Genomic DNA, 13,216 nt, shown 5'->3' with positions numbered 1-13,216 from the left:
GTCACAACTTTGACATCTATGCATGTTACTACTTGTCAAATCTACACTGTGAGACCATTGCCAGCAAAGATTGCTGAAGCTCAGACACTTAATTGATGGAATCCAACTTTCAAATGCATAGTGACATTCTTCTTAGTTAGTTAGGAAAACTCGGGATGTAATGTAGAACGCTGTCGACAAACTAATTTAATTCTATGTGGACGCGATGGAATTTAACTTGGTCGTGATATTGATTGAAGATCCTCACCATTTAGCTTCAAATTTAAGACAAAAATAATGGTGCACTCTAACTTTCTACCAATTGGTCACTAAATACCTATTCAAATGGGGTTTGTGCAAATTGGCTTTTGAGCTTTTTTGTCACTTGATCACTAACTGGTGTTAACATTTTTTCTTGTAAGTAATACAACCAAAGGCCAGATAGTGCTCCATTCAGCACTATAGAGCCTTGTGTACACATGTTTACTAGAAACCATCATTGTTTACTGGGTGGAGAGAGACCAGCTGACAGATGGATATTGGTGAGGGGAATCCCATATGCGAGCAGTGTTCCTTAACCAATTACATTCATTCATAGGCCTCCCAAAAGTCGACACGGCATTATTAAGATCCGTAAAAAAACTAGAAGAGAGAGAGCTCATCTTCATATCATTTTCATATACTTCCACAAATATTTACACACAATTAGTGGAATAACCTGATCATAATGATGTCTTAGCATTACTGGATAGCTCTCATGCTGTGCATTTTATCTAGGCCATCATGGGTGGTTCATACAGGAGGAACAAAATGGCTTGACAACTTCATTTTATTTTCGTCCACCAAAACATTTTGTGCATCTCTATTTTCTTTGTTGTGAACCACATTACTCCAAAAATTACTTTGAGAACTCATTGGATCTTTCTTCGATACTCCTTGAGCACTTCTCGATGAGAATTGAGGTCAAACATGCTATGCAGCACCATTTTGCGCATCTCTACTTTTCTTTATTGTGAACCAGGGTACTGCTAAAACTATTTTGAGAACTCATTGGATCTTTATTCGATGGGCCTTGAGCACTTCTCGATGAGAATTGAAATCAAACATGCTATGCAGCACCATTTTGTGCATCTCTACTTTCTCTATTGTGAACCAGATTACCCCAAAAACTATTTTGAGAACTCACTGGATCTTTATTCGATGGGCCTTGAGCACTTCCCGATAAGAATTGAGGTCAAACATGCTATGCAGCACCATTCCTTCTAAATGTCGGAGAAGGGAAGTATAATGCAAGTGTGTGCTCCAGAAATCTGATGTTATACCAGGACCACTCATGCAAACTGAATTTCGGTGCAAAAATTCCATGCTGCCCAATGAAAAACAGGACTTTTTTCCATAAATTTTGAGGACATAGTGCTTCAAATGTTGACAATATTGTTACCCACTTTGAATGGAAAAAAAATATCATGTCTGCAAGGACCTCAACATCATCTTCATGCAACCTCATTATCGTTATCTTTTCCTGCAGAGGATTGGTTCGTATGAGTGCCATTTCTTGCCAGATTGACAAAGCTAGTATTGGAGATGCCTTGCTTGAGCATTCCCACCTGCAATGCATATCAGAAATTACATCGATAAATGCATTGTAGAGAATGCATGAAACACTTGCAGTCTTATTGTATGTCATGTTGGGTTGTTCCCACCTATACGGAGGAAGACTCAAGAGGTCCAAATATTTATTTATTTGGGTCTATGCTTTGTGGATGTGTATCTTGTAACGGAGACCCAAATCAATATTTGGACCTCTTCCCTACATACATACATACATATACATATATATATAACAATTGAAAGGGTATGTACATAGTCTCATATTCTTGAACTCGATCGGAGGGTGATTCCCCAATTTATGTATAAGCCATCTTTCTGTAATAATCTCTCCTAACTAATGGGAAAGTATCTTCTTTTTGAAAAAAAACACACCCTCATTTTCTACTTTGGGGCATGTAGAAGAACTCTCCTCACGCAACAAGAGAGAGAGAGAGAGAGAGAGAGAGAGAGAGAGGTAGCAACAGTAACCGATTGATGACCAAACAACCTCTCATCATCGCCAAAATTTAGTATGTTGTTCCTAACACTCTTCTTCAAATCCAACGGTTGGATGATCATTTTGACATCTCTATCTTCATAAATCTTTCCTAGATCAAAACCTAAGAATTTGTGTATTTTGCCACTATATTTGATGATTTGTGGAGACTTGTTGATCCAATGACTTACCTTGACGGGTGTAAAGCCTGTAGTTTTGAACTAAAGATAAAAACTTGTTGTGCCCAATTGATTATTGTTGATTAATGGAATTTCTTGTGGAGCTACTGTCTAGATTAGTATTTCTTGGCAATTGTAAATATTTATAATGGGAAACTACACCTCCAAAGACAAAATTTTGGCCTAGCCTATAAATTTGGAACCTTCTCTCCCAAATTTCCCAATGATTGGATGCATGAAAAGGAATTTCCAGGTTGTTAAATACTTAAAAACAACACACAGCATGCAATGGAGAAGACAAGGCTGTGAAATTTTCAAGAAAAGAAAGAAAGGAATCTAGTTGACTCCTTGGGAGGTGGTATGATGGGATTTCTTTCCTAAAATATAGTGCTCCCAAAATATGACACTTCTGACGTTGTGCATCATCAATTATAAGAACTCCATTTCATCCTGACTATATCAACCACCCACAATACAACATTTTGCTTAACGTTATGACTTTCGGCTTTATTCTTGCATAAGTAAACCAGCTGTGGACATCACAATGTCAACATGATCAAATTTTGTTAAATCGATAAATTTGGGTACAATTGGATTTTCCCTGCACTCAATATGACAGGGCAGGTTCATATATGATCCATTTATGCCTTTTCTAACATACAACACCAACACTGGCATCAGCTGACAAGAATGATGAGCAAATTGAGTTCCTTCAAGGGTTTTTCAACCAAAGGACAATTTGCTGGAACCTCAAATTTTCAACATGTGCATCATTGCAGTACACAGCTAACATGAGCCCTTGGTTTTCATATGTGAATTTCACACGCTGCATGTCGACTTTCCTATGCTTCAAGCCTCAACTAAATTTACCAATCTCCATCTTCTTTTTTATTGCTCTATGGCCGTGGTAGATAAATGCATCAATAATCCCCGAGACAGTGAAAACACCTGCCATACGGAAGTACATAATGGAGTTCAGAAATATATCGTAACACTTCCCACTATATGGGTGAAAATAACAAAATGTAGAGCCTTACCTCCAACTATTGCACAGACATTAGTCAGAAAATGAAGAAAGGAAGTTTTTGTCTGATCAAAGTTCACCTGCAAATGGGAACATATGAGCATTAACATTCATGAATTTCTAGCTATTCATCTGATGATGATCATCCCATTCCGCTGTATAAGCCACAGCTAGAGGGGCAAGCGATGACGCATGTATAGTGCTTGTGAATAATCCTAAATGTGCCACGGGCACAGGAATAATTGAAGGTACTGGCAAAACCAAAACAGCTACTACTGTCTCGTCTGCCATATGTTTCTAGACAGTTGACAGACATGCATACATGTATCTAATTGTGTTGTTGCTTTTCTCAGGACAGTAATGTTTCAGCAAAAATGCCACAGGAGAAATTACTAAATGTAATCTTGTTTACTCTAAATGATCACCATGAATTTTCTAATAAATAATCCCCTTTACCTAGATTCTTAAACTTTGCTATAAAAAACTTGAAGGCCCTTCTAAATACTGACTTATGTGGACAGCCTCGCTTCACCTTTATAGCACTAGTGGAAGTTTTGAACTCCTTCCTTCATAAACCTTGGATATAATCTCCTTCCACTCTAAGATCATGTGGGTAACCTTACACTAACCTTGATAGGAGATAGATCATAGAAAAAGAAAACTCCAGGAAGAGCTCGACTTGTGCCAAATTCTACTGCTCTGAAGTGCTCTGTTACGGAGAACTGTAGGACACAAAAGAAAATAACATAAATACTCATGTCTCAGTCATCTGTAATAGATCTCAGGCTTTATATCCTCAATTTACCTGGTTAGATTGAATTCTATTGCCCCGTATATCTCTATATACAGTTGGAACGACCTAACCAAAGAGAGGAAAAAATATTTAACAATCTGCCTATACTTTGATCTTTCACAAAGCAACATAAAATGACAGTTCATTCAGGAAAAGTACCACATGACAAAAACAGTTCTCATAACTCTACAGAAAATGACAAACACAACAGGTAGAATCATTTTGTTTCATAAAACTAGTCTAGTAAGTGTTACATCTCAATCAAACAAAATATAACAATTTGACATTGTACAGTGCAAAAGTAGTAATATGAATAGGTAGTAACTATATTGTTTTACAAAACCAGATTTTGTAGGGTACTTTAGTGAGTTGCATAAAATAGATCATTCCACAAACAAATAAAGTATAAGGATTATTCATACAATATACATGAGAACAAAAACATCCAGACACAAGTGTGCCAGGATTCAATATACAATTTTGTGAGAATCTGTGCAACAGCTCATCATAAACAGGACGAATTGCAAAGAAATCAAGGTCCAAGGTTACATATAAAGGTCTGCAAAAGGGCTTCTGATAGGAATCCTTATAGCTTAATTATTCACATTTTACAAAGCACAATTATGGACCTTTGCAACTGATGTAAAGTTTGACAATTTACTATCATACAGATACGAGTACAACAATTTGAAATTCATTATTGCACGTCCATACATATATCTGACTTTTTCCGAACTAATAATAGGCATTGACAATATTTAATATTCCATTCTTTAATTATTTCTGAAAATTATGTCTTGGTACCTTAATGAAGTACTGATACATGCCAGTAGGAGTCATTTGTATTCTTTGAGCCCTGCATTTCATTGAAAGGATGAGTACCTATCAGTAAGTATCCAGTATCCTTTGGTATTCTTTCACAAGTTCCTATGTTAAACAAGCTCTCGTATAGAACTTATGATTTCATAAAAAGTTGGTAAACCTACAAGTGCAAAAAATATGTGCATTTAAAAAGCTACACGTTCTACTTAAATAACAATAATCTGACCTACCCATCCAAAGGATTAACGACCCCAGGAAAGTGAGGACCAAAGCTGAGTTCGTTAATTTTATGGGTTACCTGGATAAAGAGGACAAAAACAAGAATATGATAATATATCAAATATTGAAAATTAATAAATGATGCACAAGTTGATTATTTGAAGTTTTCAGTTTGTCAACCAACACAAAAAATCAGAAAAAAGCGCAATTCACTGAGTGAATGTAAAACTTTCCTTGTGCTTACATTAAAGCTTTCTTTCTGAAATGCCAAAAGGTCATGAACATGCATATTGGACTGCTGAAAACTTTTCCCAGGAGCAAAATGGAAGTTCCCAGCCACTTTATTCACCTCCAATGAACCATACAAATTACAACCCTCACCCTCTTCATCTTTGATCTTCTGAAGCCATCCTTCTCTTTTACACTGTTAAAGATGAAACAAACCAATCTGGGTTATACATGCAAGCTCAGTTGCACATGTGAACAACCCTGAAATACTTACCTGAGCTTTGAAATATCAAAGCTCCTAGTTGAATTATGCATCCTTTAATTCATGAATATACATGCAAATAATTGAAGGCAAGAATGTTGTATACTTTTTTTTATTAGCAATACAGGTTGTGCGACAAGAATGATTATAAAAGAATGGCAATGCTACAAACAAAATCAGACACTAGAAATCAAGAGAAATATACCTGATCTATCACATCTGGATTTGTTATTGCCCATCCTTTCCGTCTATATGCTTCTCGCACCTCTTCACATGAGTTGCAGCAATCTTCATCTGACTATATAATGGGTAAAGTTCCGAGGTTAGCAATAACTTCCTAAACTCTTGAGACCATTTTGACCTTTAGACTACATTAATATAGCATTTCCTTTCATTTCTCGCAGCTACTCATGTGACACAGGCCAGTGGTTTAAGAGATAGAATATGGAAAGATTTACCTGTGCTACCCACCAATGATGTGCTCACAATGGCATTGGATTATGGCTTGTAGAGGCACTCACAGTCAAATGGTAAAAGGAGGCTAAGAATAGCCAATTGCAATACCATTGCACTCACATAAACCGAAAGTGTCACCAAAAAGGAAATGATGGGACACGCACAAGCAACTTATTCACTCCATGCCATTTAAAGCTGGAAGCACTATTACTCTCCTCCACATTCATAGCCACAATCTTGAAATTAAGAATGGCGCATGTTTTAGGCACATATATTTGGAGAACCTTCAGATAATCCATGAGCCACATGTGGTTACATCCTCTGCACCAACAGAGAACAGTCTTTGTAATGCTCTTTTTTAGTTCCATAAGTTATCTCGCTGTTTTAGGGGCTGATAAAAAACTATATAAAAAGACAAACAGCCAGAAATTCTTTCTGCTCGTGAATGTTGCCTGAAATGGATTATTCCTGTTTCTGGAATCCCCTAGGGATCTGAAACTGAGAGGCCACTTCACCATGTTTCCAGTGATAATGTCCTCGTAACAAACCAAGACTGTAACCATAAATTGAAGAGAACATAAAAAGTGACTAAAGAAAAGCAATGGCAACCAAGAAAAAGGGGATGCTGTTTTAACAGAAAATAAAAGACCTGGATTTAAAGAATCCACCAGAATACCAGTCTAATAGCAGCACCAAATTGTCCAATTAGCCATTGATTTAAAATAGATCATGATCCCAGAGAAAACATAGAATAATGGTACTGTACAATCAGCATATGTACAATTTAGCATAGATATCATGAAAGGCACCTGTTCAGCTCCATAGCAAGATCCACAGTATGTTTCATTGTGTTCCAACCTTCCTCCATGCTTTTGTAAGGGTTTCTCAACCTACACAAATAAATAACCATATTTGCTTAGTGCATGGAATAAATATGCTGATTTCATCATTAACGAATTATTTTTAAGAAACTATGACTAGCCCTTTATTAACAACTTTAGCAAGGTTATAATGGGTAATGTAATCTACATAAAACAAGTCAGGCATCATGAACAAAGGGGACCTGTCAAAAGAGTTCATTACAATTATTAGAAATGGCATCTTATACTGAGATATTGGTTCATGTCAATTACATGTTACTGCCTCATTGATTGGCAGACCATGTAAAGCTTGCATCAACTACATGTGCCCCCCCCTATATCCAATCACCAACTTGAGCTATTCATGGATTCTCATCCGTTTTGTGTTGCCTTATAAATTTCCATAAAATCAATAACATGTAACCCCTGTCTATAATCACCAATTTGGACCACATATTCTTGGATTCTCATGAATGATTTCTGTGTTGACTCATCAATTTGAAGTTCATGTAATCAATTGGTAGATCATGCAAAGATTGCAACTCAACTAGCTGTAACCCCTATCCCCAAACACCAATTTGGGCCAGGTATTCATGGATTCTCATGAATGATTTTTCTACTGTCTTACCAATTGGCACACTGTAAAGATTGCGCCCCCAATCATTGATTTGGTCCAAGTAGTCCTGGATTCTCATGAATAATTTTTGTCTTGTCTTGTCAATTGGCAGATCATGCAGAGTTTGCACCTCCTATCACTGATTTGGGCCAGACATTCATGGATTCTCATGAATGAGTTTTGTATTGCCTTATCAATTGGCAGATCGCGTAACGATATAAATGTAATATAACATAAGCCTCTCTTCATCAGCTTCAAAGTAACACAGAAAAAGAGTTCACAAGCATGAGTAAATATTTGACTTGTAAGTCGCCCCTAATCTAAGTTCCCCTCAATCATAATTTGGGCCAGATAAAATGGATTCCATGAATGATTTTTTTTGTTACCGATTGCATTTGTCTCTTTGCAAGGCCCAAAATGGAATCAATACGAAGGGTGCATTACAACGTTCAAATCTAAGTTCCCCTCCAATCATAATTTGGGCCAGATAAAATGGATTCCATGAATGATATTTCTGTTGCCAGATTGCATCTGTCTCTTTGCAAGACCCAAAATGGAATCAATAAGAGCAGTGCATAAGGTCTAGTTATGAATACGGTGTACTACAAATTTAGCAATGCTACCATAGTTCCTCTACAAAATGGTTCGATAAAACTTTGGCTAAGATTTGATGGTGCAATTTAGTTGTTAAATTCGTGATTGATTTACTAGCTGTTAATATTGAGCAAAGATTTTATTAGCTCACAAGCATCTCTAAACTTTAGATCCATAATGGAATGAATAAGAAGAGTGCATTAATATAATAGGCTCGTGTAAGGTCTAGCTAGTATAGCAAGTTACAACTTTAGCTTTGCTCCCCTACTTTCTCTATAAATTGGCTAGATAAACAATGGCTTAGGTTTTGTGATATAATCTGCTTGTTGAATCAGTGATTACTTCACTAGCTATCAACGTTAATTAATTATCACACACATCTCTACTTGGATAGAGATCTCATGCACACCAATATGTACATTTAGTTATTTAGTAGTTCTCCTAACTATATAAGGAGAATTCTAAATTCACAGCAAAGATTGATTCTTAATCATACACTTATTGTCTAATCTTCATTGGATATCAGAACAAACTAATATTTGTAGACTAAATGGTAATAGGCTTTAGCATATATTATTATATTCTCAATAAGGAATTGCATTTCTATAAGATTAATTGAAAGAAACTAGCGCTAATTATTGCAGATCCTAACAATAGCTGACTAATTTAGTTGTGAAATGATTTCGAACAGAATACTAATAACCTGATGGCCTCCATTAATGTGTTCTTGTTTTGGTGGTTCCACAACCCTTCCTGTTGAATCAAGCCTTTTTTTAAAGATGTTGTGTTTCTGCCAAAGGTACAGAAGAATATAGACACATCAAAGATAGCGCACACTAATCCACTGAGAAATAACTTGATCACATATACATTCCAATCAATAGGAAAAGGAAAATGTCATACCACATCAAGATGCTGCTCTCCACTGACATCCATTGCATCAAGGGTGACAACAGAACATGCAAGAGCTGGAAACGTTATATCTAACTGCACATAAACAAAGAGATTGACAATGGAGCTTCAGGGAAGAAAGACACTATCAAAAGTTGTGGGTATATGCATATCCTAATAAACTCATGCAGTTAAATTATTGAAAAACCTTGTACCCAGGTTGTAGTGCAGGAAGGATTTCGCCAGGGACCATATTCAGAATGGGTGTTCAATAGCTTTCACTTGTGGCAACAAATATCACTAGAATGTTATTTTTGTTTTTCTTTTGTAGTGTAATTTAATCGCTAAACTATTTTCATTTTTTATTTATTTTATTTGTTCCCCAGAACTTTTAAAATCAGAGAAGAAGGTGTTCCATGGCCAGTGCCAGATAGCAGCTTGCCATTGATCCCCATACTGGATGAGCCAAGGCTAGTAGGCCCCAGGGTCCCTGTGCACTCAGTCCAATTAATATTAGATTCTGATGTGTGGCAGTATGTGCGTTTATGAATATGTCTTCGGGAAATTCTCTAACGAATGGGGTATCCACCTCATAGCCCAATAAGGCAAAAGCTCAGTGTTTCATCGCGCAGTCAATCAATAAGATCAAAGTGATCATCCCTGGAAGCTGTTGCGCATTCTGCATTTCTTTACCTGTTTGTTCCACCCCATATAATCACTTGAAAGTTAGGGGTTACACCCAACATAATCACTTAAAAGCTATAAGTGAGCGGGATAATTGAGTGTTTAGGGTATTTTTGTAGAGATGGACACTTCGAGATGTGTGTAAAACTCAAAACTCAGATTTAGGACTTCTACAGATAGGCATGTGAGAGCTAAAACTTCTACAGATTTCATCATTTGAGTTCTCTGGAGGCTCTATGGGTCACGTTCAGTTGACGGAATTGGATTTAATTAAAATTTTGCAGTTGGCCAGGAAATTGGAGTCAACATGTCAAATTCCTTGTTCAAGTGCAATATACCTTCTCAGAGGTGAAATTATGTCTTAATGAGTCCAAAAAATTAAGAATGTGGTCTTTCGCTAATAAAACTGAAGTTGTGAATTATAGGTGTTTTACCACTCTTTTGTAGTTGCATGTGCCAATATCAATAATCACCAGGAGACTGAGGTCTAGAGAAGAACCGAAGAGGATGCAACATCACAAGGTCAGCCAAGGATATGAAATTGGGTTGAACATGAAGCACGGTCTTACAGGTCAATATGCCTTGTTTTCTGACATTGACCCAACATGGAGGTGATATTGAAAAGTGACTATAACTGTTGTGACCGTAAGTGTCATGAGACAATTCTAGAATGTCCCTAGGTGTCGGTGCGGACACATAGCATGAATGTTGTGCGGGCAAGGGAGGGAGTGGACATGCATAGTAGCCCTTATGCACGGGTCTACTATATATGGGCATGTCTGATGGTTGGGAGGACAAACTTTAGCAGACACCCACACCACACCTTTAATCATCATCATCTTCTTCTATTCTGAGAGAGGGAGAGAGCACACAACTAGATCGTCACACAGGCAGATTGTCTTTCAGAGTTAATTTTGTAACATCAATAAATTTATCTGCAAGATAAGAAGACGTTGAAGAGACAAAGCAGAAATGACGTAAACTCTTAATATCACAATCACAGATGATCTTGGACATTTCCAGAATATTCTAAAAATTATGACATCAAAAAAAGATTCAAGAATGTGGCAAACTTCTTTGCCACGAGAAAAAACCGCATTTGGCTTTTCAAAAGGTTTTGACCTCCTTTGGCTTTTCGACAACGCTGTAACTTTTTGATATTAATATAAATAGAAATCAAGTGTTAAAAGTCACTTAGTCTTGCCAGTTACTATTGAGTTTTGAGAGTTCAATGCATAAGACAAAATCAGTATGACTTAAAAATATATTATTGTTAGAAAACATAAGAGAGAGTACAAATTTTCAATGCTTTAAAACGTGATACCTCTCAATGTAAGGCTTGAGCCAAGGTAGCTTGAGAGGTCTCCCCTTCAATGAGTCTCCCAACTAGTATTGGTAAAACTAGGTTCTTATCATTAATAGTTTTCATTTCTAGATCCCTATTAAAGGAAACTTGACATAATGTCAGTAAGGATTGGATTACAAGACAAGAATTGTGAGGAACCATCTTGCAAAACTCTCTCAACTAGAATTGGAAAAATAGGGGCATCCAAAGGTTGAGGCAAAGGAGATTAGAACCTTCTAAAACTTTCTTTGAAACTTAATTCTAAAAGCTAAATTCACATTGACATTTCTAGAATGTCAATGTTTGGGATGAATCTTGTATGTGGCACAGGATGTCCCAATTACTTGTCCAACACATCCCCACCATACACCCTCCAGCCCCTTATGACTATGATGCACACTCTCAGCATTGCTCATTGAGGCCTCATCTTCTACTAAGAAAATTTAACTCCAAGATTGTAAAGATCGTTTTTTGAATGTGGAACTATGTTTGTGTATGATTGCATGAGATATTAGAGTTGCAACATCATAGAATATATCAGCACATGTTGCATAGAAAGATTGATAGTATACTCACATAAATCTTAAGAGTTTCACCCCTAGATGTATCCACAATGAGCTCACTTTTTGTCGCAGGGTTGAGGAATATTCCTGCAATTTAAGGAACAAATAAAACCTGACGAAAGATCACATATAGCAAAAGATCATGGAATATATAAATAGCAAAAGGTCATGGAATCCTCAAACAACATCAAGATTAGACTAACAAGAAAGTATAAAATCTATCTATGAAGTAAGCATGAAAGGCTGTCAAATTTCAAGTGATCTTAATTGAGTATTGAGAGAAAAGCTTTCTTGAACGGAATTTCGTAGGATCTAACAATTGCTTGCCAATTAGGACCACTCGAGGAATTAGAGCACATTTCTGCTAGGACTCCACCATTGGTGAAGGACAAATATATTTACACCATTCTAGTATTTTCAGGATCTCACTATGGCTACAAAAGTCCCCATCTCACAACCTGTTATATGTACCATTTTCCTCTAAGGATCTTTGATTGGTGCATTCTTGATTATTAACCCTAAGAAATACTATTGATGTTCTTGCCAACTAATCAATTCAATAAGAATGCCATTGGCAGAGTTTCTCAGCATAAATCACATTAGAATTTATGATACAGACAATATGATGACACTGGAAATTCTGGAGCATCAACCCCACGTGGATACACTATAAAGAGTTTAGAGAAAGATAAAATCATCACCATGTTAAAAAAAACAGTTTGCATAGGTTGTTCAAATTCTATCAAATACCTGTCAATCTACAAAGATATATCAGAAATATAGATTAAAAGCAATAGGACTTCTAAGAACCATGAAAAGCTTATTTAAATTTGAAGCCCATTGTCAGGTTAACATGAGTTTTTGCATTTAATCAAGAACTTTGTATGCCTAATTTAATGTTTTAGATACTGTATTTGTGACCTCAGACAGCTCTTTAAGGATCATTTTTGCAGGATTTGAAAAGTTGTAGGCTTCCTTCAACGCTAAAAATGGGCTTTAGATCTAAGCACCGGCGGCAAATAAAGAATAATTGACTCGAACACATTCATTAAACACTCGAACCTGATGACAAACTTATCCAAAAAAAGAAGGGCAATGGGCTTCCTTAAAGACAGTCTCAAACATCCAGAGCCAGAGAGAGAGAGAGAGAGAGAGAGAGAGAGAGAGAGAGGTGATATTGCATACTTAGCTCTGTGATGAACAGAAGCAGCATGGCGACAGAAGATAGTAGTGTGATGATTCCTCCAGACAAGGATCGACTATAGAAATCCTCGTTGATCTTAGGGAAGGCATCGAGCTGCCTAATGCGATTCATTTTCTTGCTCCCTCCCTTCCTTCAGAGCAGCTCTTTCTCTCTTTTATCCTTCTGTTTTCTCTTTGATTCTGGGTCGACAAATCAGATCTGAGGGGGGAACAAAGAAACCTGGGGAATTCCGAGATAACCAGGGGCGGGGGGGGGGGGGGCTTGCAAGAGCAGGAGACAGAGAGCTAGAACCAGCTGAAAGCAGCAGCCTTTTTTGATCCAGTCTCTGTTCTGTCTTTCTGTCTGTCTGTCTCTCTCTCTAATATTCACTATCATAGCACCTAATATACTCGAATGCATTGGCAAACATTC

General features: G+C 36.9%; 1 protein-coding gene across 1 annotated transcript; it reads right to left on the bottom strand.

The window, feature by feature from the left end:
* Nucleotides 1-2,793: 2,793 nt before the first annotated feature.
* LOC147857847 (uncharacterized) lies at nucleotides 2,794-12,976 on the bottom strand. Its single transcript, XM_087327794.1, has 13 exons — nucleotides 12,787-12,976; nucleotides 11,615-11,688; nucleotides 9,022-9,105; nucleotides 8,822-8,908; nucleotides 6,858-6,938; nucleotides 5,798-5,890; nucleotides 5,347-5,526; nucleotides 5,114-5,181; nucleotides 4,866-4,917; nucleotides 4,074-4,127; nucleotides 3,898-3,990; nucleotides 3,282-3,348; nucleotides 2,794-3,192 (listed from the first exon to the last, which is right to left on the bottom strand). The coding sequence occupies exons 1-13, from the start codon at nucleotides 12,914-12,916 to the stop codon at nucleotides 3,101-3,103; spliced, it is 1,155 nt and encodes a 384-aa protein (XP_087183920.1). The 5' UTR covers nucleotides 12,917-12,976; the 3' UTR covers nucleotides 2,794-3,100.
* Between the last annotated feature and the right edge of the window lie 240 nt (nucleotides 12,977-13,216).

Source organism: Azolla caroliniana, unplaced genomic scaffold, assembly GCF_043228905.1.
Source record: "Azolla caroliniana isolate FFs.n. ecotype wild unplaced genomic scaffold, voAzoCaro1.0.p SCAF_11, whole genome shotgun sequence".
Classification (NCBI taxonomy): domain Eukaryota; kingdom Viridiplantae; phylum Streptophyta; class Polypodiopsida; order Salviniales; family Salviniaceae; genus Azolla; species Azolla caroliniana.
This window is presented reverse-complemented; position numbering and strand designations above follow the sequence as displayed.

Excerpts from the sequence above, each read along its gene's own strand:
- LOC147857847 (XM_087327794.1), bottom strand. The coding sequence starts at position 12,916 with ATGAATCGCATTAGGCAGCTCGATGCCTTCCCTAAGATCAACGAGGAT. Across the intron at positions 5,182-5,346 it reads TTCAGAAAGAAAGCTTTAAT|GTAACCCATAAAATTAACGA; the intron begins GTAAGCACAAGG and ends CTCTTTATCCAG. Across the intron at positions 4,918-5,113 it reads GTCGTTAATCCTTTGGATGG|GGCTCAAAGAATACAAATGA; the intron begins GTAGGTCAGATT and ends AATGAAATGCAG.